The 24,426-nt window shown below is 39.5% G+C and overlaps 3 protein-coding genes across 3 annotated transcripts; 2 read left to right on the plus strand and 1 right to left on the minus strand.

The window, feature by feature from the left end:
• Positions 1 to 363: 363 nt before the first annotated feature.
• Positions 364 to 11,311, plus strand: LOC140304822 (uncharacterized). Its single transcript, XM_072383600.1, has 6 exons — positions 364 to 452; positions 2,356 to 2,394; positions 2,489 to 2,606; positions 3,192 to 3,361; positions 3,494 to 3,895; positions 4,247 to 11,311. Exons 2-6 carry the CDS (start codon positions 2,392 to 2,394, stop codon positions 11,105 to 11,107), a joined length of 7,554 nt encoding a protein of 2,517 aa, XP_072239701.1. The 5' UTR covers positions 364 to 452; positions 2,356 to 2,391; the 3' UTR covers positions 11,108 to 11,311.
• Positions 11,312 to 12,011: 700 nt separating this feature from the next.
• On the plus strand, positions 12,012 to 15,765 carry mrpl4 (mitochondrial ribosomal protein L4). The gene is made up of 9 exons (XM_072383597.1): positions 12,012 to 12,196; positions 13,238 to 13,319; positions 13,555 to 13,726; positions 13,825 to 13,876; positions 14,206 to 14,323; positions 14,462 to 14,568; positions 15,166 to 15,275; positions 15,362 to 15,435; positions 15,620 to 15,765. Exons 1-9 carry the CDS (start codon positions 12,149 to 12,151, stop codon positions 15,763 to 15,765), a joined length of 909 nt encoding a protein of 302 aa, XP_072239698.1. The 5' UTR covers positions 12,012 to 12,148.
• A 157-nt stretch (positions 15,766 to 15,922) lies between these two features.
• hyls1 (HYLS1 centriolar and ciliogenesis associated) lies at positions 15,923 to 24,338 on the minus strand. The gene is made up of 12 exons (XM_072383596.1): positions 24,159 to 24,338; positions 23,598 to 23,728; positions 23,286 to 23,405; positions 23,118 to 23,191; positions 22,000 to 22,217; positions 21,469 to 21,524; positions 19,558 to 19,724; positions 19,297 to 19,342; positions 18,349 to 18,403; positions 17,097 to 17,178; positions 16,373 to 16,399; positions 15,923 to 16,057 (listed from the first exon to the last, which is right to left on the minus strand). Exons 2-12 carry the CDS (start codon positions 23,695 to 23,697, stop codon positions 15,923 to 15,925), a joined length of 1,080 nt encoding a protein of 359 aa, XP_072239697.1. The 5' UTR covers positions 23,698 to 23,728; positions 24,159 to 24,338.
• Between the last annotated feature and the right edge of the window lie 88 nt (positions 24,339 to 24,426).

A 24,426-nucleotide genomic window follows, 5' to 3' on the forward strand; every position in this document is an offset into this window, starting at 1 on the left:
CTCATGTTGTCAGGGGGAGTGTTGGTTTTTTGTTTATGTGCTGTCCTGGTTTCCCCCATAATAAAAAAAACTATTGCTGGATTAGATAATAGTTTGTGTATAATGTGCATCTAGCTGTGGGACAAGATGTGCTGCTATTTGATAAAAGGCGTGTCAGAGATTAAAGTTCTATTGTCTGCTGTATTGTAATTTTGTTTGTATACATATGAGACACAAGTGTGTGGTAGTCAGGGTGTGTTTGTGTGAGGGCGTATGATGTGAAGGTGCGTGTTTGTATCTGTTGATGTTAAAGCGTTTGAAGTGGAACCTGTTTATCTGCTTCAGGTTGAGCCTTCATGTCAAGATCAGCGCTCCTCTCCTCACTGACAGCCTGACAGCCACGGACTGATCATACAACTTCAGCAGCACAGAAGGCAGGTGCCACCTGAAACAGCCGCCTGATGGATCCTGAGGTCAGCTTGATTTCTTTAATTCATTTGCAGTGGTGTTTCTTCCTGTGTGGGTCCTTAATGTGCAGAATTTGGCTGCAGTTCAGGTTTTAAGTTGGCCACATGCAAGTAGTTTCTGTCAAACCAGCACCTGCGACCAAGAAATATGTACTGCTTTTACAGGTGTTTGAAACCGCTCTTAGCATGTTCTAGTCAACCAACATGCAATATCTTTCATCGGGTAGTGCAAATGTGTCATCTGTTGACCATTTCTATTTTAGGGAAATGCCTTTTACATGGTTCTGCACCTTGCTGCTTGTGCATCTGTCTTTTTGTGACTTTTACAAGTGAAACTGGTGCACTCTGGCTCACCTGTGAGATGTTTCATGTGGAACTTTTAAAGTAGTAAATCGTAAGCTTTCTTTGCTCACATGTTGCTTGGAGCTGTTTGTTGATCAGACTGACATGTACATTCAGGGAACCACCAAATTTTTAAATCTAAACCTTAAAACTCCACTTTTTTTTATTATTTGAGGACATCTGTCATATGCTAGCTTATACTGTATTTAAAGTTTGGATTAATTAACTATCATCATTATATCTTTCTAGTTAAGTAGATTAAATTATCCGTGATTACAAAATTCTCAGATGTTTGTTTACAGTTTTACAGTTTAAAATGTTCAGATCTGACCAAAATCTGCTCTTGCTCAACATCATATTCTCCAAATTATATATTTAGCTTATAATTTGATTCAGAATGAATAATGTGAAATTTGACGTTTCTTGATAAATATCACATTGATATTAGGAAGGTACAGAAATATGTATTGTTGTTTTAATTTAGCTGCTATGAAGCGTGATGTTGTCTAAATGACGCATAATGAATGCACATTTATTCATTTTGGCCATACACGTGGTTGTATGTAACTGTTAACTCATAAAAGAGTTTTGATCATGCTTGTATTTTGTGTGGAATTCTAGATATTGCAGTTAGCTGATGATGAAGGTTAAAGAGCAGCGTCTTTCATTCAGCTCATCTTGGCATTTCATTTCATGTGATCTTTAAAGAACGTGATGTCCCTGAACACTCAGGAGGTCTGTCAACGTGCTGCTAGGATTTCTGTATTAGAAAGCAGTGGGTGTGGTTACTGTGACTTTGTTAGCTTACAAAAAGGAAACACCACAAAACAGAACACTCTCGATAAACCTGTTTCTGACTTCCCACAATAATGACTCATCAGCTGCAGCTTAAATACCTGTGCAATGTGCCCGCTCACTTTCCTTTCTGTTACTCTTCCAGATGCATACTGTACTGGGAAAAAAAAATGCATACGCTCTTCCTGAAGATTTTCTGTTGCTCTTGTACAACACAAGACATTTAGTCATTTAGCAAATACATTTATCTAGAGTAACTAATAAGTAAGGAAACGACATTCAAGCGTCCATGTTGTAAGAAACCCTGATCTATACATTAGGTGCAAAATCAATTTGAATCTATATAAATGCCAGAGTATAAGTGAGTCCAGGTTAGGTGTGTTAGGCTATTAGATGTGCTCTTGGAGGAGATTAAACTTTAGTGATTTCCTATCTTGGAAATGAACTAAAAAAGAAAGAATAATTTGCAGCTCCCTCGATCTTTCCTCCTTGTCTATAAAATCCTTTGAATTGATGTTCATTTCAAATTGTGGTTTTAAATGATTACCTTTTCAACTGTAATATAACCTGTTTTGTGTGAATACCCTTTTCATTGTTTGACTGAAGTGATTAAAGTTACTCTTGTTATTACCAGACCTTATACTGACCTACAAGTGTTTAAGCGTTTGAGGGTTTTACTTAAGTTCTGTGTGTTTTATGTGTTGCAACTGCTATTTATCTTGTTCCCAGAGTATCGGAGTCTATTCAGTGACTGTTTTATTTTCTCCTTTAGGCTTAGTGAGAGACACAGAAGTCACCAACAGAAATAATGGTATGACGCATTGACGCACATCGATGTTAAAATTTAGTTGTCCTGTGGATAAGTGCCTCTTTAGTAAACAGTTCCTGAAATATTTTGCTTGCAGCCTACACACCGCAGGGGAAGGAGCCTCTCTGAGGCCTTGACTCTGGAGCAATCAGAAGAGGGGGGACTGGTCATTTCCAGTGTCAGCAGTGCATCACACAACCAGGGCTTGAAGGAAGGTATGAGCTCTGATTTCCTACTTGAAGCTTTTTTTTTTCATTTTGTGTATGCTGTTTTACAAAAAAATAAACAAAGCAAACAAACAAACCCGTTAACTTCGTCTTCGCTCATAGATTTAAGTACCTGTTTGCCACAAGAGCACACCGTTAAGGGAACCTTGGTACACTTAATTCAAACCAAGTCTGTTCTAATGCATATGTTCTATGCATTGTTCTATATTAAAACTTTTTACATTGAGCCTTCTGATCAGTTTTGAGCTGCGTTGTTGTAGTCGATGTTAACATTAGCTATTTTTCTAAAGTATTTCTTATTTGATTTCATTATCTTGGTGACTGATTTCCAGATCACAGAACAGACAGATTGTGGTCAAAACATTGCAAAGTAGGTTTTGAGTATTAAAATTTCTTTTTGTGATTCCTCCATACACACACGCGCACACACAGCAGTAGACACACACACAGTGTAGTGCTCTGTCATCATCAATGTCCAATTCAGGATGTTTATATCTATCGCCAGCCTTAAAGGATATACAGTATCTGTAAAAAATTGCTGTGTTATACAAATACTGGATTTGTCTTTTTTAGGAGATGAAATTTTGGGAGCAACAATACATTTTGACCAACTATCAAAGGAGGAAGTGTTAAAAGTATTAAAGTTGATGGAGTCATTTGATGACAAAATCCATGTCCTCACTCGAAACAGCCTGAGCAAGAGCCTTGGCGATTTGGATCAGTGTGCCAGGAGTCCTGAGACAGTAGGTGTAATGCAGATATTATCAACTGAAATAATACATAAGTAAAATAATTTTTTTTTTTCATTTTTTTGTTTTTTTTACAACAGTGACCCAAACTGACATTTACTGAAAGATTCTGACTTGTATTTCTAGATGCTGAAGGATTCCTATAGCAAACTCTACAATGGAAAAATAAAGAAGTTCATGAGGGATGACTTATCTGGTGCTGATGAGGGCTGTGTGAATGGGGAGATTACTGGCAAGCCAACAGTATCCCCCTCGTCGAAGGTCAACCTAAAACAGGACATAGGGTTGCCTCGCCTTGGAGTTGACTTTGGACTTTTGAAAACTAAGACTCTGGGCACAGATGCTAATGCTGATTCACATTCTGATACTGAAGAATTAACAGATGGCAGCAATATGAACTTTCCACCACTGGGTCTTGGTTTGAATGCCATTACTCTAAGTGATGCTCAGGTGCCAAGACTAAAACTTGAAGCTAGAGGCCCAAAGTTAAACGCTCCAGACTTCCATCTTTCTGATGATGATCCAAATGTCAACGCTGCTGCTGGTAGTCACCTGCCAAATACAGACAGTGCTTTGGCTAACTTGGCTATGACAAATCTTGAAAGAGCTCCACAAATGGGTTTGGACTTAAAAGCTTCAGATGTTTCTTCTCCTAAAATGGAGATGGACCTGAACAGGGAAATTATCACTGATCCATCTTTTAATGCTGATGTCCCAAAAGTAGACATTGAAGGAATAAACCCAGAATTCAAAATGCCAAAATTTAAACTGCCACACCTGGCCCTCTCTGGACCACCTATTAGTAACCCAGAATGTAATGATAAGACATCAGAAATAGAAACAACAGAAATTCCCTCAGGTAAACTCAGTCTCAAACAGTCCAGGAGACCAAAAAACCCAGATCTTAATCTGGATGATCCTTCCAGTTTTGAAGGAGCATCCAAGTTTGGGTTGTCTGTGAAACTGCCTAAAAAAATCTATCACAGTTTTAATCTATCACAAGTTGGTGTAAATGATACAGACAATGACATGCCTTTAGACACTGACATCAAAGAGCCTCTCAAGAAACCAAAGACTGATTTTAAATCTGCAGGTTTAGATGTGGATGCTCCGTCTGGTACAGTCTCATTGCCCAAATTTGGGCTCTCGGGCAAAGGTAAAAGTGATGTTAAAACACCTGACCTAAGTCTTAAAACACCAAAGTCAGTAAGTGTAATTTCGGCATCTGATATGAGTATACCTAAAGCTGACCAAAACGGAATGCATCTGGCCAGTGACACTCAATCAGTTGACATAAAAGGTAAATCTGGAAAATACAAGGCTCCTAAGTTTACAATGCCCAAGTTTGATTTGCCAGACATTCAAGTTCCAGTTTTGAATGGTGACTTGGAGGTTGAGGGTGAGCTTAAGACCCCAGACTTTGACCTTTCAAAACCTAAATTTAAAGACACCATTGGTTCAGCAGATTTGAATATGCCTGATATAGGCCTTCAAAAGCCCAAACAAGATTTCTCTGGCCCTGATATTAACTTTGATATGCCCTCTGGTAAATTCAAAGTGCCGGAAATGAAGAAACCAAATGTTGACTTGAAAGTTCCTGACATGCATATTGATGAGTCCTCAAGCAAATTTAAAATGCCCAAGTTTAGTTTCTCGAACACATTGCCAAAGGAACCAAATTTTGACATGAATACAAATATAAGTTCACCACATCTAAGTCTCAAAACATCAAAGATAAGGGGTGGCATTGAGGCCCCGAATTTGGACTCACCAAATATGGACTTTAAGGTCCCAAAGATAGACATAAACACTCCAGATGTTAACATTGGTTCACCCAAATCAAAATTAAAGCTGCCCAAATTCAAGATGCCTAAATTTAGTCTTCCAGGCCTAAGAGGACCTGAGACTGACACTGGCTTAGATGACCCAGACATGGACATTAATGCATCTAATGTCAATGTGAAAGTACCAAAAGCTGATATAGAAATGCCAGACATTGATGTTGCGTCGCCATCTGGGAAATTCAAGAACCCAAACTTAAACATGCCTAATTTGGATGTTTCTGGTCCAAAAATAGATGTTGCAAACTTGGACATCAGGGCACCTGACTTTGATATCAGTTCACCTAACCTCAGTGGTGGAATCAACACACCAGACATGAATATGCCCAGGTTAGGCATCAAAGGCCCAAAGATGGATCTTGATACCCCAGATGTCAACTTAGACATGCCATCAGGCAAACTGAAAATGCCAGAACTTCATGCCCCAGACTGGGATCTGAATGCTCCCTCAAGTAAAATGAAAATGCCTAAATTCAGTCTTTCAGGTACGTTACCAAAAAGACCAGATGTGGACCTAAATGCAGATCTGAAGTCCACAGATTTCAGTCTGAAAGCTCCAAAGATGAAGGGTGGAATGAATGCCCCTGATTTGGACTTCCCTAACATGCACCTTAAAGATGCTAAGTCTGGAGTGAGCACTCCAGATCTCAATATTGGTTCACCAAAAGCAAAACTGAAATTTCCCAAACTGAAAATGCCCAAATTTGGCCTCCCAAATCTTAAAGGACCTGAAATTGATGCCAACTTCGATGGCCCAGGAATAGATGTAAATGCACCCGCTGTCAACTTCAAAGGCACAAAAGCTGATCTAGATCTAGATATTTCTGGCCAATCTGGGAAATTTAAAAATCCTAACTTGAACCTGCCTGACTTTGGGCTCTCCGGCCCAAAGTTACATGGTCCTAACTTGGACCTAACGCCACCTGACTTTGATGTCTCTGGTTCAAATCTCAGTGGTGCAATAAATGCTCCAGACATCAATATGCCCAAAGTTGACTTTAAAACACCCAAACTCAACCTTAATACTCCAGATGTCAACTTAGACATGCCATCAGGCAAACTGAAAATGCCAGAACTTCATGCCGCAGACTGGGATCTGAATGCTCCCTCAAGTAAAATGAAAATGCCTAAATTCAGTCTTTCAGGTACGTTACCAAAAAGACCAGATGTGGACCTAAATGCAGATCTGAAGTCCACAGATTTCAGTCTGAAAGCTCCAAAGATGAAGGGTGGAATGAATGCCCCTGATTTGGACTTCCCTAACATGCACCTTAAAGATGCTAAGTCTGGAGTGAGCACTCCAGATCTCAATATTGGTTCACCAAAAGCAAAACTGAAATTTCCCAAACTGAAAATGCCCAAATTTGGCCTCCCAAATCTTAAAGGACCTGAAATTGATGCCAACTTCGATGGCCCAGGAATAGATGTAAATGCACCCGCTGTCAACTTCAAAGGCACAAAAGCTGATCTAGATCTAGATATTTCTGGCCAATCTGGGAAATTTAAAAATCCTAACTTGAACCTGCCTGACTTTGGGCTCTCCGGCCCAAAGTTACATGGTCCTAACTTGGACCTAACGCCACCTGACTTTGATGTCTCTGGTTCAAATCTCAGTGGTGCAATAAATGCTCCAGACATCAATATGCCCAAAGTTGACTTTAAAACACTCAAACTCAACCTTAATACTCCAGATGTCAACTTAGACATGCCATCAGGCAAACTGAAAATGCCAGAACTTCATGCCGCAGACTGGGATCTGAATGCTCCCTCAAGTAAAATGAAAATGCCTAAATTCAGTCTTTCAGGTACGTTACCAAAAAGACCAGATGTGGACCTAAATGCAGATCTGAAGTCCACAGATTTCAGTCTGAAAGCTCCAAAGATGAAGGGTGAAATGAATGCCCCTGATTTGGACTTCTCTAACATGCACCTTAAAGATCCTAAGTTAAATGTGAGCACTCCAGATCTCAATATTGGTTCACCAAAAACAAAACTGAAATTTCCCAAACTGAAAATGCCCAAATTTGGCCTCCCAAATCTTAAAGGACCTGAAATTGATGCCAACTTCGATGGCCCAGGAATAGATGTAAATGCACCCGCTGTCAACTTCAAAGGCACAAAAGCTGATCTAGATCTAGATATTTCTGGCCAATCTGGGAAATTTAAAAATCCTAACTTGAACCTGCCTGACTTTGGGCTCTCCGGCCCAAAGTTACATGGTCCTAACTTGGACCTAACGCCACCTGACTTTGATGTCTCTGGTTCAAATCTCAGTGGTGCAATAAATGCTCCAGACATCAATATGCCCAAAGTTGACTTTAAAACACTCAAACTCAACCTTAATACTCCAGATGTCAACTTAGACATGCCATCAGGCAAACTGAAAATGCCAGAACTTCATGCCGCAGACTGGGATCTGAATGCTCCCTCAAGTAAAATGAAAATGCCTAAATTCAGTCTTTCAGGTACGTTACCAAAAAGACCAGATGTGGACCTAAATGCAGATCTGAAGTCCACAGATTTCAGTCTGAAAGCTCCAAAGATGAAGGGTGAAATGAATGCCCCTGATTTGGACTTCTCTAACATGCACCTTAAAGATCCTAAGTTAAATGTGAGCACTCCAGATCTCAATATTGGTTCACCAAAAACAAAACTGAAATTTCCCAAACTGAAAATGCCCAAATTTGGCCTCCCAAATCTTAAAGGACCTGAAATTGATGCCAACTTCGATGGCCCAGGAATAGATGTAAATGCACCCGCTGTCAACTTCAAAGGCACAAAAGCTGATCTAGATCTAGATATTTCTGGCCAATCTGGGAAATTTAAAAATCCTAACTTGAACCTGCCTGACTTTGGGCTCTCTGGCCCAAAGTTACATGGTCCTAACTTGGACCTAACGCCACCTGACTTTGATGTCTCTGGTTCAAATCTCAGTGGTGCAATAAATGCTCCAGACATCAATATGCCCAAAGTTGACTTTAAAACACCCAAACTCAACCTTAATACTCCAGATGTCAACTTAGACATGCCATCAGGCAAACTGAAAATGCCAGAACTTCATGCCGCAGACTGGGATCTGAATGCTCCCTCAAGTAAAATGAAAATGCCTAAATTCAGTCTTTCAGGTACGTTACCAAAAAGACCAGATGTGGACCTAAATGCAGATCTGAAGTCCACAGATTTCAGTCTGAAAGCTCCAAAGATGAAGGGTGGAATGAATGCCCCTGATTTGGACTTCCCTAACATGCACCTTAAAGATCCTAAGTTAAATGTGAAAACACCTGATGTCAACACTGGCTCGCCTAAAGCAAAATTCAAAATGCCTAAATTCAAGATGCCCAAGATTAGTCTTCCAAGCTTAAAAAGGCCTGATATTGATACTAACTTAGATGGCCCAGATATGGATGTAAATATACCCAATGTCAACTTTAAAGGCCCAAAAGCAGATCTAGATATTTCTGGACAATCTGGGAAATTTAAAAAGCCTAACTTGAACCTGCCTGACTTTGGGCTCTCTGGTCCAAAAATTGATGGTCCTAACTTGGACCTAACTCCACCTGACTTAGATATATCGGGTCCAAATCTTGGTGCTGGAATAAATGTATCCGACATAAATATGCCAAAGACTGATCTAAAAAGCCCACAAATGGACCTCAAAACCCCCAACCTAAACTCTGATATGCCATCTGGCAAACTAAAAATGCCAACATTGGCAAAACCAAAGACAGAGCTTCATGGTCCAGACTGGGATGTAAGTGCACCCTCAAGCAAATTGAAATGGCCTAAATTAAACTTTCCAAGCACATTGCCAAAAGGATCAAATATGGACATAAGTGGAGGTCTGAAATCACCAGATTTGAGTCTGAGTGCTCCTAAAGTAAAGGGTGGAATGGATGCTCCTGACTTGGACTTGCCAAACATGGACCTTAAAGCTCCAAAGTTAGATGTTAACACTCCAGATGTCAGCATTGGCTCACCAGAAGTGAAACTAAAAATGCCTAAAGTTAATCTGCTGAACAAAAAAGGACCTGTATTTAATGGCTATTTTGATGGGCCAGACGGTGTGCCAAATAGCAACCTAAAAAGCTCCAAAACTGGCTTTGAAGTTCCAGATATTGATTTTGGCAGTTCATCAGGGAAATTTAAAATGCCAAATTTAAAAATGCCGAATGTAGGGTTTTCTGGTCCAAAATTACATGGCCAAGACCTTGACTTCAATTCACCAGACCCTAATGTAAAATTACCAAAAGGATCAGATCTGAAATTAAATTCAGGCCTAAGAGCTCCAGATATGAATCCCAGTCTTCCAAAGATGAAGGGTGGATTTGATTCCCCCAGCATGAGTTTACCAAATATGGACTATAAAGAATCTAATACTGGCTTTGAAGTACCAGATGTTGATTTTGGTAGCCCAAGGAGGACATTCAAAGTGCCACATTTAAAAATGCCTGATGTAGGATTTTCTGGTCCAGAGTTGGATAGCCCAGACCTTGATCTTAATTTACCAAATCCTAACATCAAATTACCAAAAGGGTCTAATTTCAAGTTGAATTCAGACCTAAAAGCTCCAGATTTTAATCTCCAAGCTTCAAAGATAAAAGGTGGATTTGATTCCTCCAAGATGGGCTTACCAAATGTGGGTCTCAAAGCTCCCAAGTTGGACATAGACACTCCGGATGCCACAGTTGGTTTCCCTGATGCAAAATTCAAAAAGCCCACTGTCAAAATGCCAAAAGGCCTTAATGCTGACATTAAAGAGGATCTAAAAGGGCCAAAACTGAATGCCCCGAATTTACATGTTAATGGTATGTCAGCTTTGGATCTACCTGATGCGAGGATGAAGGGTCCAAAGTTAGACATCAGGGCAAAACACTTGGATGTAGGAATCAATGGTGACATTGGACAACCTGACATGAACTTTCCAGGTCCTCAAGTGAAAAGAAATTTTGGTGGTCCAGATGTTAAAATGAATATTCCCTCAGTAGACATACATGGTCCTCAAACTGATCTTAATTTGCCTGACAGAAAATACAAATTTCCGTCTTTCAAGTTTCCCCAATTTGGAAGCCCAGATGTAAATAGTTTGGGGTCTGATATTGATTTTGGTGGATCTCTGAGACCAACAAATCTAGACATTTCTCCTCCAAATGCAAACTTGAATGTGAAATCAGGGGAGCTGAAGGGACATTTCGCAAGTCTAAATCTTGGTGTTCCAAACATGGAAGTCAAAATGCCCAAAGCTGCAACATGCAGTCCTCATTTGCATCTCAAATCTCCAGATCTTGATATTGATAAACCGTCACTAAAGTTAAAAAAACCTTCCAACAAGAATCAGAGATCAGATATGACAAGAATGAGAATGAAAGCACCTGACCTGGACTTAGATCAAGATGCCAGGCTTCATCACACCAAGAGAAAGTCACCTAGAAACAAAGTTAGGTCCAGCTATCCTGCTAGAATTGATGCTTTACACCAGCATGTTGATTTCAGTCGTTCAGATCTCAACATTGACGATTTCACAGAAAAAGATTATGTTCTTAGAGCCAGAGGTTCAGCACTGGACCTCAAGGGACCACACAACTATGGACAGGTGATGCAACCTTCATGGGTTGACATTGACACAAGGGACTCCAAAAACATCAGTGGAATGCCAACTGGTAACAAAGTTTGCAGTGTGCATGTGCCAGGTTTATCTCAAGATTCAAAAACAAAAGTACCTGGCAACTCAGATGGATACTATGTCACTATTTTCCCTACTCAAACACAAAATCCCCAAATCCCAAATCATAAGTTTAACACACCTCGAGGGTTCGACTGTCATCCAGGTAATATGGACCTTGAAGTTCCAGGTGAAAATGATCTAAAAGGCTCAACATTCTTTTTCTCCAACCTTGTATAACCCTCAGAGCACACATGTACGTTTCTGTTTTAGTGTTTTTTGTGTAATGACCTTATTTATTCTGTTTCTTTGCCTGATTTGCATGAAAAGTGTTTGCGATCTGCCTGATTATTATTCATATTGTTGTGTTTTGTAAAATATCTTTATAGTTTTACAGTGTGGCATCTTCATTAGAATGAAGCATTGTTGCACATGTTTTAAAAAGTAAATACTTTTTTTTTAACTGTTTAGTTAATACTACACAGAGATGTCTGAAAAAAAGTTGGGTTTTTTTAAAAAGTTTTTTTGTTATCGTAACCTCATGTTGAAACTCTTAAACTTGAGGAAATCTTTGGATTACTTGGGTATTATTCCAGTTGTTGTATTTATTATCAACCGAACTACAAGATATTTAAGTGTTTGATAATTTGATATACAGTTGTTGTGGTTATTGGATTTTTTATACTCATGTTTATACTTGCATATATATATATGTCTGAGTTAATAAAATGTTTCTGCCCTTTGGATTTTGATCAGTTGTTGCCTCCAACATGTACATAATTATCAATAAAACTAAGTGAAGACAACCATTTACAATGGACACCCAACATTTTATTTTGCTATTACACTGTACTAAAACAAACACATAGAAACATTAATTTTCTAACTTATTTGTAAAAAGAGTAATGCAATGTAGGGAGCTCAAATAAATAGGTTTCCCTTGAAAGGAAAAAAAATTCCCATAGCATAAATTTGTTTATGTGAAGCCTGCTTTGTAAACGAATTAAAAGCTGTACAAAAACACGTGGAATTAATTTAATGATTAACTGGAGAGCGAATGACACATTTGTTTTGTATATATTAAGAGGGCTGTTTTAACTGATGCCAGTAGATGGCTCAAGCGCGCCCTCAAGACGTCATCAACATGCGACACAAACGCGCCACACAGAACATCTCTCACGACCTTTCGCCAAGCCTCTGACTTCGTTCATAATGTTGCTCAGAAAATAACACGAAAGATAATTTTATGTGTGTGTGACTGTGGAAGAAATCCAAAGCAAAATGCTTCGATTTCCCGTCTCAGTTTTGAGCAGAGGAATCGCTAAAAGGGTGAGTAACTGATCTTGTATAAGGTAACTGTCAGTTTACCGAGCTGCAGTTCTGTGTGTACGCGGTCACTTCGCATGTATTCATGTAAGCGAAGTGACGATGGAAGATTATTGGCTCGTTTGTCGGTTTGTTTGCTCAACAACAAGTTGTCAGGCTGGGAAAAAGGCAACAAAAAATCACATAGCATAAAGGAGCAGACATAAGCTAAACTCAGATATCTAAATATAAAGGAAGGATACAAACTACACAGCAGTATGCTGCTGTGAGATTTATAACTAGAAAGTTCCAGGTTTATATGAAGAAAATGCAGTGATATCCAATAAGTTTGATGTAAAAGAACTGAGTGCTGGAGCAGATTCTGACGTGAGGAACATAAACTGTAAAAGGGACTCTGAGGCTCAGTTTGGGATGAGTGTAGAAGCCTCAGTGTAGAAGCAAAGCCTTCTGAAAAACAGATCACTGATACACTTAAAGTCAGACTGAGAAGCTTAAACACACACACACAGCCTGATATACACACACATAATCTGCAGGAGATAATAGCTATTCATTCGCAAAAACAACAAACATTTTATGGTTCAAGCCTTTTAGATGAAAGAATTTGCTGCTTTTTATTATCTTGCATCATAATAAATTCTGTATATTTGGGTTTTAGGACACTGATCAATCAAGAAAATGATCAGAAATTGTAACCTTAAATTCCCAGAAGTGCTAAAACCAGTTAAGTCATTTAGGACCACAACAAATGAGTATTACCAAAGATCTTTTTTTCTGCAAAGTGAAGCCTAACAAGTAAATTTGGATCCATAAAGAATTTGACCAAAAGGCTCAGGTTGTTCGTTCTTTAATCAAAGGATTGTTCCAGCCATTGATTTTACGGACATTCCAAACATTTGATGTCTGCAGTTTATTAGATGCGATTGTCAGAATAAGCAGTATTATGTTCCAACATTCTGTTTTTGGCTGATGCGAGTGGTTGGATTTCATTTTCTTGTCTGTGACCCGATCTCACTGTGTTTCTTTAACTCTTCCCTTCTTCAGTTCTGCTCGGCGGTCATAGGTGATGGCACTCTGCCCCCAAATCTACTGCTACCGTCCAACCTCATAGATCCTACCAAATTAAGTAAGTCTAAAAATATGGCTTTAATAATTGTATTTATCTGAACTTTTTAGCTGAAATTAGTATGAATTGGGTGCTATAAATGGGCATTTTACACCAGTTTATATTAACTTTGCCTCCAAAACATTGAATAGTATGCATTTCCTCAAGAGTTTTCTGTATGTAGTATTAAATCGTTAAGGAATAACTTAATTCTTCTGGTGTTCAGCTCTGACTGGCGTTTTGTGTTCTCCGACAGAGCGTCCTCCTCCTTCTGCGGACTGCTCACTGCCTCTGTTGAGGAAGTGCGATGCTGTAGTTCCTGCTCACCTGAGCCCCGTGCAGACGTGGGTGGACACTCTGGAGAGGAAGGACAGTGAGCCGCTGGGCTTGGCTCAGCTCCACCCAGATGTCTTTGCAGTGCAGCCGAGGTAAAGTGGAACTCTTTCAGATGACAGTTTGTGCAAAACATCCTCTGAAATGTCTAACTACTTTTAGCTTGAACTTGTTCTTTGTTCTCGCTCTCCAGGCTCGATATTCTACACGATGTTGAAACATGGCAGAGAAATTACAAAAGGATAGTAAGTTATAGTTACTCAGTTTTATGTAATTATTATTATTATTTATGTAAAAAAAAAGTATTCAATTTTTTTCTATAAATGAGATTATTAAGTTTAAATTTGTTGTGAACTCCTGATTAAAGTCAGCATCGATTCATATCTGCTGCTTGGTTGTTTTGGAGTTGCTCATGTGAAACTTCCATCAGATTGAATGAGACTTGAAGAATTCACTAACATGTGACTGTTACATTCAGTAATGTTTGGAAATATCGTCAGAGTAGTTGCAGTGAGTCGTGGTTGAAAAAGAAGCTGTAATATTAATTTGACTAATAGTTGTCTCGATTTCTCAGAGTCATGCCAACACAAAGGTCCGATCAGAGGTCCGAGGTGGAGGCAGGAAACCATGGAAACAGAAAGGAAGTGGAAGAGCTCGGCATGGAAGCATCCGATCACCGATATGGAGAGGAGGTGACTCCTCCTGAGAATAAAGTGCAATAAATGTGTCTGCCTTGTAAAACTCTGAGTCTTATTAATATTCTTCCTTTAGTCATTTGATGTGGACTCGTGTTGCAAACTACTAAGTCTGACAGATGGTGTTTCACTCAGGGGGGGTGTCTCATGGACCTAGAGGACCAACCAGTTACTTCTACATGTTACCCATGAAAGTTCGAGTGCTGGGACTCAAAGTGGTGCTGAGCTCCAAAATGGCTCAAGTAAGTAAAACCCCCTCAGTATGATTTTTTTTTTTTATCATTCTCACCTAACACTATATAGGGAGCCCAACTGATGTCACTGTTTGACAGCATTAAAAAAAAAAGGTTAATTTAGCCACATTTAGAAAACAGGAGGCTTGTAGTTGTTGAGTGATATGTAGGTTCTCCATGGCCACAGCAAAGAGAAAAGGATGATTTGTCCTATAAACTGAGCTATTCCAAGGCAGTTCAACTCATTTCTTAACCAGAAATCGCCAACAAGAGATGAACCAAAAGATGGATTTGAAAGAAAATAAACTTAAATGTCCAGTTTTGAAATAAAAAAACTTGAACTTTCATGGACAACCAAAAGGTATTATTGATTGTGTAAGTTTTTCTTCAATGGAAACCTCCACTGTATGTTCAGTAAAAAAAACTCACCGCTTTCTTTGAAACAGCACATCGCATCACTGGTTGACTGCTCGGTTCAAATGAGACTGATCTTAGAGTTTCTGTCCCCACGACAAGCACAATTTTCTTGAAACTTAGTTACACTTTTACTTATTTTTTTAAAAAGCCTTCACATTTTAAATTGATGCTAATGGTGTGTTGCTGCAGGAATATCTTCACATTGTGGACTCCCTGAACGTCCCCACCCCGGACTCTCAGTACCTGCTGGACCTGATCAGACACAGACACTGGGGGGAGTCTGTGTTAATAGTTGATGTGTGAGTATCCTCAGCAGGCTCACGCGCTGCAAACAGGAAAGCTACATTGTTGCTCTCTGGTTCAAAGTTCTCCTTGTTGCTTTTAGAGGTGACACGTTCCCTGAAAACATCCTTCAGGCCACAGCAAACTTAAAGACTGTGAACATCATTCCTGCCATCGGTGAGTTAGTGCTCAGCTGTAATTTCTGTATTGCTGCATGTTTAATCTTTTATGTTGAAAAAGAGGATTTTCATGAGGTCAGTGCTCAGAAAGTTAGAATAACCAAGATATGTTGCAAATTCATCCTTTAACTGAATTGTAACGAGTGTAAAGCAGAATGTTTGACTGGTCTTTTGTCCACCAGGTCTGAATGTCCACAGCGTGCTGAAACACGAAGCCATCGTCCTCACACTGGAAACGGTCAAGTTTCTTGAGGACAAGCTACTATGGCATGACCAGCGTTACACGCCTTTGTACCCATTCAAACTGCCCTACTCTGACTTCCCGTAGAAGAAATGACTCGTAATATATTCAGACAACTGTGAGCCGGGTTTTTCTTCGTTTTTATTATGTGTAACAACAAAAAGTCAATAAACAATACTACTCATACAAAAACAAAATCAAGTTTTATTAAAAATATCTTAAAAGAATTTCCTGAGTTCAAAGGCTAAAACTGATAGTTGAATTTGTGTGGAAGGAGACCGTTGGCTAAATTGTTCCTGATCTCCCAGCGGAGCGCCGACCGCTTCTTCTCCGTTGGTACGACGTAGGTGTTGGGCACATAAGCTCTCCGAGGTTTGGGCTAAAACACAACAAAGCATGACTTAAACCCACCTGTGATCTAACTTCATGATTCCCTCTGAAAACCCTGAACACCATGTGCTACGGCCTCAAGAGACTGGTTGCTAAACCGGCCTGCCTGACCCGTCTAAAATACAGCAAAAATGACCGAGACCAGCTGGAACACTTTCCATTCAGAACTACATACACTGCATCTCTTTTCTAAGTTACGCAGCATCAACTTCCTTAGATGTGGGGTTGGAGTCTCGGGCAAATCAAGAGAGGCCACTCATTGTGGTCACACATTTAAGAAGTGAGTTACTGCAGTGATACTTACAGCTGGAGGCTGGTAGGCAAGTCGCTCCTGAGAACAGAGAGAAAACACAAGTCCTTTTCAGTCATGACATCTGTTACATTGGTGGATTCATTACCCTGTTAAATCAGTCACATTAATGTTAATGTTCGTCCCACTTCTTTCAGACATGCCAGAGATGCACACACATTTTTTCCCAATCACTCTAGATTGAACAGAATGAAATGGAGTATAATGCTTTATAGTTTGACTTTTTCACGTGTTGTGTCACTAAATGCATTCAAATTAATGTTCCAAGCACACAGCAGTGACAACCTATACAGCTTGTGTTTAACCAATTGTTCGTGGATCTGAGGTTTCTTTTATCTACAATCAGAGAACAGAAGCTGCAGCCCAAACAGTTTTCTCTTGTTCTTATGGCTCAGATGCTGAGGAAGAAAAAAAACGCATTGCTGTGGCTGATTATCGAAGAGAAAAGTTTGAGCTGCGATCATGTGTTGAATGCACCCCCCACCGCTGTAGGTCAGACCTGTGCTAGATGTTTTACCACCGGAACACTTTCACATTGTTAGCAGAAACATGAGTTTTATCAGCTGTACAATTCCTTATTTCAACTGACAAGATGTTAATGCACTATATTTGTCTTCCATCCCAGCAAGAAAACAAAGCCAGTAAAGACAGTTGGAAACGAAATCCACCCAACACTGAAGAAGAAGCTACGAAACGTTTGGAGGACACGTTTCCATACCTTTATCTCCCAGCGCAGAGATTTCCTGTCTTTCTCTCCAGGAAGTTTGAACATGTCCCAGAGCTGCTTGTATTGGAAATACCTTCAGGGATGAGAAAAGCACATGACCAAACTAATCAAGGTTAAAATTCCAATGTATACTGTAACAGTATAGTTGACCAAAACCAAAAGTCCAACCAAAGTCCAAAAGTCCAACCTATCTTTTGGAGATATTTTTGCAGCTTGATGACTTCCTTATTCAATAAAATCAGCGCTACATGAACTGTGGTCTCTTCCTTTGTGAGGCCGTGCACTAACATGCAGGTGCAGCGGGACCAGCTGCTACCAAAAACTGAACAGAGGAACTTATTTAAAACATAATCAGGCATTTTAACTATATATTATACCAGTCAAGATGGTTTACCTTTCAACAAACATCTGAAGAAAAATGGTCGAAATGATTGTGGAGTTCTGTGCCACATCAACTTTGTAAGCACGTTTCAGCTGGTCCAACGGCAGTGAAATGAGTGAACAGGTGAACACTCGGGCTCCGGAGCTGCACAGCGAGGAGGTTGGACGTCATGGACCTTTCTTTCAGTTTTCACCAGAAATTTCAACTCCGGTTGAAATCCGGACTGTTTGCCTGCCGGTCATTGAGTTAATATGTCTTTCCTGAGGAAAATTTTGAATGCTCCTTGCTCTGTGGCAACATCATCCTGAAAAATGGCCTCAGCAACACCAAACCTCCTTTGGACTGATGGAATGATTAAAGTGTCCAAAATGTCAGTGTGCACCGTGCATTTCCTGTAGACATAATGGCTCCCATCTCTCCTGGTCCTTTACCTGACATCAATCCCATATCATCAATGGTGGTGGAAATGTGCTCGCTTTCTTTCCTCATTCCCAGCTTCATCTCCTTATCCAGTGCAGGTTGGTGGTTCATTTCTGAATAACACTTTCATCCAATCATTCACAGTCCACGACTGCTTCTCTTGAGCTCACTGTAACCGAACTGTTTATGTCATCTCTGTGCACTGTTTCATGTTTTTACACCATAAAAAAGTTGCGAGTTCCACACTTTATGCCAGGAGTTTTATCGGACATGGCTCTGACTCTATACACGTTTGCCTTGAGGATTTCAGCCCTTCTGACACAACTCTCTGAACATAGAAGGATTACTCTTGTGACATCTGACTCTCTTCATACATCATCCACGCTGTGGGTCTTGGATTTCTATAAATCTGAATCTTTCTCAAAGAGGTTTCAAACTTACTTGGCCACTGGATCAGTCTTCTTTATGGTCTGTAGGCTCATCACTGGTCGGATGACTGAAACACAAATTCATTTGATAGATTAAAACACATTTTAGTGTCAGAATGAAAAGAAGCAACAGCACTGGCATATCAGAGTTGTGCACTACAAAATTAGATTAAAGGATCAGTGAGGTGTGCTGAGTCAAAAGTATTGATTCAAATTCAAGACTCTTAACCTTCTGTTATCTGTCATTCAGACATACTTTTGGTATGACTTTTACTGAAGTTTACTGACTTTTCCTGATTTAATGAGGACAACTGGGGTAACGTAAAGTTAACATAATGATGTGTTTTCTTTGGGGTCCCCAGGCTGTTTTAGCTGTAGAAAACATGGAAGAAATGTCAACATTTTGCACACATTTATTTTGGTTGTTCTGGATGGTGCTGAGGTCACTCTTACATAAAATCCTTAGGTTTTTTTGTGTTATTTGTGTACCTGTAATGTTCTGATCATGATGATGTTCTGTTTTACAAATAAAATCCTTTTTTTTGGTTTCATTTAAATAGCTATTTAGAACCAACAAACATAAAGTACCTGACGGGTAACTTGGCTAAGAATTTTAATTACAATACTTTTCTGGAGGTTTAAATTGCTGGGGTCAAATTGACCCCAAAGATAAAAGATGTAAACAACTTTGAAAATAACAGGAGGGTTTAACTGCGCCGAAGGAGGTTTAGACTGAATCTGCTGTAAAAATGTTCTCCTCTCTGATCTCAGCTAGTAATGTTCTCAATGCAAACCTGCCGAGCTGAATAAAAAGCATGGCTTGTGCAAACTGTGTGCATCACACCACTGAGAACACGCATGCAAAAGATAGTGACTTTTGCTGATCACGCGAGCTGACGCAGTTTGCTCATATCTCACTCTTGCCTGGGTTCGTAGAACCCAAACACTTGTGTTGACTTACAGGATTTGGGTTTCAGCCTGAGATCACCATTACTCGGAGTTCGAGTCTGTCCAAAAGAAAATGACAGAACAGTGATCTTCAATTAAAAATACTACTACTTCTACAACTACTAATACAAATGATAATATCTTCAAACGTATCTGATGTGTGCCATTAAAGATTAAAATAATATGTACAAATATCAATTCGAAAATAAAGACGGCCACATATAAACCAACATTACCCATAAAACTTTACATCCTGTTAGATAACATAACCTACCGTGCTTCTAATGTAAGATTCAAAGGCACTTAAAGAGATGCCGTTAGTCTCGGAGCTCTGGGTGTCGCTCTCATTGCTCAGGACTTCATTCTCTGTCTCAAAGTCCTGCTGAGCTGATGTGTATAAATGAAGTTCAGCCAGTTGCTCTTCAAGATGGCTCCCCACCTCTGCAACAAATCATCAATGATCATCAATAAACTGAACATTTTACTGCTGAATGTCTTTCTACCCAGAAAAGCTAATAGATTTATACCAGTTTTTCAGAACTTAAAGGCATGGACCTGCAAGAGGGATCTATAATGTCTGAAAAGCCAACGCTTTACAACAAATAACCTTTATTAAATTTGATGTGGGAATTTGAAGCTTTCATTACACATACAGTGGGAATGTTGAGTGTCATATGCACAACGGAATGGAACTGTTTTCAGCGGTAAAAAAATAACACCAAATATTAACCGATTCAGAAATGAGCAATAATGAATAAAGTGTCTCAACAGCACACCGTGGCATTCAGGGGTTTTCAGTGCATGCAAGCTGGTGTGAGAGCTTTCCAAAGGATTAACTGGAGTGATCTTTCAGTGAGGGAGGATGCATTCTGTGTTCTAAAATAAAAAACCTAATACTATGATACAGATGGTGAGTCAACGTTACACAGAGCTGACATAAGATGTGCTAATTTAGAGACGGGAACTTTTATTTATAAAAAGAAATGTGAAAGGAACTCTTTACCACTTTTCTGTCTCAGGTTTCCTTCCCACTCCTCACACATTGTATCGTATGTCATCCTGCTGAAATCCACTTTGGGGTCAATGAATTTGATATTTTTGTTGCTTGAAGACGCGTCTGGATCCTCAGCCACCACTCTGTCTTCTGCATCTTTCACTACATTCAACTCATGAATGCATTGCACCTCCTCTTGGTCTTCATCCTCTTTAAGATTGAGATCTTTTAAATGCTTCTCATGCAACAGGAACGTGTCTTCTGTCTCACCTACGATCTCCTCTGATGTTGTCTTTGTCACTTCATTGTCACATTCCTCCTCCTCTAGTTTCCTGTCAGGGACACTGACTTCTGGAACATCTTCGCCACAACAAGCTACATATGCAACAGGTTTCTTGTTATCAAACATGCACACTGGAGTCTCACTGAAATCTTGCTCACATGTGGGTTCAACAACAAACTCGCCAAAGCTGCCAAGTGACTGACAGTCCTCTTCATGATCTCTTAACTCAGACAGATCCCCCTGGCTGTCTTGGTCAAACTCAGTTATGGTGTGGTCATCTCTGTGGTCTTCCCCCGCCAGCTCCTCTGCTCTGTATGTGCCATAGTCAGAAGTCATTAAACTCGGTGCTGGACTATCAGAACTCCCACTGGTCATTTCTTTATCATCGTCCTGCTCATCATTACTTTCCTCTCCCAAAACTCCTCTGTTCCCCTGGCTGTTCAAATCTGGCTTTTCCTCATCTGAAGTCTTATGAGGGAAGCACTCTGGGTTGTTGGAAGGTTTGGAGTCGATTACTCTCTCAAGCTCGACTTCTTCCTCCTCCTCATCTTGCCTCTCCCCATCAGACCAAAAGGAGGAGTTCTGGGAATTCATGTCCTCATCGCTCTCTTGGTTCCATTGAGTATTATACATTTTGTACATGGTGCTCATCAAGCTCCTGCTGAGGTGTGTGAAGTGCGAGAACTGTGGAGTCCCAGGGCTTAAGGCAGAAGCTAAGAGGATTAGCTGTCATCCAGGATTCTCAAACACCTCTTCTCACTGAAATAGCCTGCTCTGCTTGTGGCAGTTTACATCTCTGCCTTTGTTCAATAAATGAATGACCAACACCAACTGAATGTGCAGATGATAAAAAAAAAAAAAAAAAGACCTCGGAGTAATTTCTAAAAACACAGTGAAGTCTACATTACCTGAGTCTTCACTGTAGACAGATTCATCGCAGATAAGAGACTGTCCTTTATGTTTCCTGACAAGAGAAACGTCACGTGTTACAAGCTTCTTTCTTTCTTAAAAAACAGTTTGATTTGTTTTTTTTAACCAATACAGAAATGCATAGTTGCTTATTTAACATATTGATTAAAAAGTAAACAGACAAGTATCAGTGTTTGAACAGAAACAGTTTTCATTAACGCATGTGTAGTATAACCACACTTTCCAGCTAAAGTAGTTACACATATACGTTGCCATTGTCATATACTCTGGATTTTTTTTTTTTTTTTTTTTTTTTTTTTTTTTTTTAAAAGGACCTGAATCAATTATTGCACACAGGTGCCACTCTTTATTTCTGTTTTTTATCTGATGAATAGTTGGTTTTACCACAGAAAAACAATAAGCAGTATTTTTCATATCTGTAATGGCAAACAAAACCAAACTCTTTGCAAAAGAACCCAAATGACTGAAAGACAGATGGATAAAAGGCCACAGACTTAACCAAAATCTACCTCAGGACTTTTCTCTTGATGAAGCGTCTCTGCTGCATGTCCAGAGAAGAGGTGAAGCTGTCGGACAGCGGTGAATGCAGGGTGTTCTCCACCTCCACCTGCAGCCTGCTTGGGGCACCCAGGGGGAGCTGGAGCTTCGGAGCCACTGAGTGTTGAGCATAAGAGTCACAGCGTGCCTGCTGCCGTCCACAGCTTCTGTTCTCATCAGTGGTGAGCAGCTGTGTTTCACATGACATGCATAATCTATCAATCTCATGTATTAACCGATATTAAAATGTACAGTTCATATATTCATTTTAGTAATCAAAATGCTCTTTGTAAAAAATATTTTACAGAGTGATCCCAAGCAGGTTTAAAACACATTTTAATGGTTTTCTTAAAATACATTGTACACCAAAAATTGTAACTTTATGTTTCTTTCTTCTGTTAAATAAAAGAATGGCATTTTCAAATAGTACAATAGTGTGACATTATTGTGGTTATTAACCTATGTTTCCCTGTTCCAACAGATATCCTTTGAATGGCGTTATGGTGTTTTTCCCCCTCTTTCCCTCTTTTCTGTCTTCTCAAACCCCAGCTGGTCCAGGCGGATGGGTCAGACCCTTCCTGACTCTGGTTCTGCCAGAGGTTTCTTCCTGTTAAAAGGGAGTCGTTCCTTTCCACAGTTGCCACAGGCACACTCAGGACGGGAGATTGGACTGAAGACACATTTCGGTGCAATCTGTTGGTTTCCTTAGCTAGGATATTAATTTTTTGAATTGGCTCTATATGAATTAATTGGATTATGATTACAATGAATTGAATTTCAATTGGCTTGAATTGGACTATATTACTTAAGTGCCTTGAGATGACAATTGTTGTAATCTGGCGCTATATAAATAAAATTGAATTGAATTGAATTGTGGGTTTCCTAAGAGAAGCAAACATTAATAAGCAGTGTATTTTATCTGTAAGGTTAGGGGGCTTTCTTTGACATCACTTAAGTATGTTCTGAAATCAGGCACCAATGTGCACTTGCACTGATTTTTAACTATAGTGTTACCATTACTTTATCTGGCCCATTATGAGCATTAAAAAAAAGAAAAGAAAAAAATGTGTGTGGTTTACTTTACTATTACCTGTCTGTCATGGTCTCCTTTCCCTGCATGTAAGAAAAATCCATCACCAGAGCCTTCAAGGTAGCACTGACTTACTGTGGAGATGACAAAGAAAATAAGGTTAAAATCTCAGACTTGACAAGTGAAATGGTTAAAATTACAACCAAGTTGTTCACTAAAGGCTCTGACCTTTTTCTTTGGTATAAGCAGGAGGACTCGGCTGAAATGTGGCTGACTGAGCTTTGGCATTTAACTGAGTCGTTGAGGTCAGACTTTTCCACTCTTCCTGTTGTATCAGTTCATCAAGGTCTGTCAAAAAAAGACAAATTTATAGTTATCCTACAAGAAGTCAGAACATGGAGGAGTTCTGTTTTTAAAACAGAAATATCTAAGAGTCTAAAAAACTCAATTTTCTTGAATGCATAATTTAAACATTACTCTTTAAAACAACACAGTGAACAGAAAGGGAAGATTGTAGGACAAAGACAAATGGTGTTTAACCTTGCTTGAACTCAAGCAGCCTGTGTTTTGGTATGTTTCTGTAGCCGAGGAGAGCCAGTTGTTTTTGAATTTCCTCTTCTGAAAAGTCCAGGTTGTCCATAATATTGTCAGTTATTGAAGCAGAAAGAAGCCTGAATTAAAAAAAAAAAGTCTTACATTAGTACATTACATGACAGTGATATACAGAAAACAAGATGTCCCTTGTACACGTTTAATGTTTACAATCTTGTGGTCATTTGACCAATCTATAGATTTTGCGTCATATGTCATTTTCTAGGCTCTTTAACCGCTTTTAAGAGACAATAAAACCACATATTCACAAGACAACTTTCTATCTTTTGGCACCTGGTGACACCACATCTGAAATGATGCCGTCTTATTGATATTGTTTAACGTTTCTCTGATTTATCCGAAACACTACGATTGCTTTGCTGAGACATAACGTTTCATAAAATTGTTTTGGGTTTTCTGTCGTAAATGTTGGCAAGCTAGGCTAACTATTAGCAACCAATCATGTATCGTAGTGAAAAAATAAGAGACGTTTGACGTTTCCGCTCTCACCTGCACACAGACCACTTTCTTGTTATAGTGAGTCCATCACGCTAACACAACGGCCAGAAGAAACCTTTTTTGTGATAAAGGTGGTGTGTTGTTTCCTAGCTTAGACACAGCACCAAGACAACAACCGTTAACAAGCTTTGAAACTGACGCCTCCGTACGTCTTCCAAAACATCCGGTCTTATTCTTCTTCGTTGTGTTCTTTAACAGTTGCCGAGCCGATGCATTACCACCACCTACTGGAGGTCAAGCACACAAGAGCAATAAATAT

Source organism: Leuresthes tenuis, unplaced genomic scaffold, assembly GCF_036924035.1.
Source record: "Leuresthes tenuis unplaced genomic scaffold, fLeuTen1.0.hap1 SCAF_4, whole genome shotgun sequence".
NCBI lineage: Eukaryota > Metazoa > Chordata > Actinopteri > Atheriniformes > Atherinopsidae > Leuresthes > Leuresthes tenuis.

Excerpts from the sequence above, each read along its gene's own strand:
- hyls1 (XM_072383596.1), bottom strand. The coding sequence starts at position 23,697 with ATGGACAACCTGGACTTTTCAGAAGAGGAAATTCAAAAACAACTGGCT. Across the intron at positions 22,218-23,117 it reads AAGGAGACCATGACAGACAG|CTGCTCACCACTGATGAGAA; the intron begins GTAATAGTAAAG and ends TGTGAAACACAG. Across the intron at positions 21,525-21,999 it reads ATCAAGAGAAAAGTCCTGAG|GAAACATAAAGGACAGTCTC; the intron begins GTAGATTTTGGT and ends TTCTCTTGTCAG.
- LOC140304822 (XM_072383600.1), top strand. Across the intron at positions 3,362-3,493 it reads GTGCCAGGAGTCCTGAGACA|ATGCTGAAGGATTCCTATAG; the intron begins GTAGGTGTAATG and ends TTGTATTTCTAG. Across the intron at positions 3,896-4,246 it reads TTTCTGATGATGATCCAAAT|TCCAGGAGACCAAAAAACCC; the intron begins GTCAACGCTGCT and ends AGTCTCAAACAG.
- mrpl4 (XM_072383597.1), top strand. The coding sequence starts at position 12,149 with ATGCTTCGATTTCCCGTCTCAGTTTTGAGCAGAGGAATCGCTAAAAGG. Across the intron at positions 13,727-13,824 it reads GTCTTTGCAGTGCAGCCGAG|GCTCGATATTCTACACGATG; the intron begins GTAAAGTGGAAC and ends CTCGCTCTCCAG. Across the intron at positions 15,276-15,361 it reads TCTGTGTTAATAGTTGATGT|AGGTGACACGTTCCCTGAAA; the intron begins GTGAGTATCCTC and ends TGTTGCTTTTAG.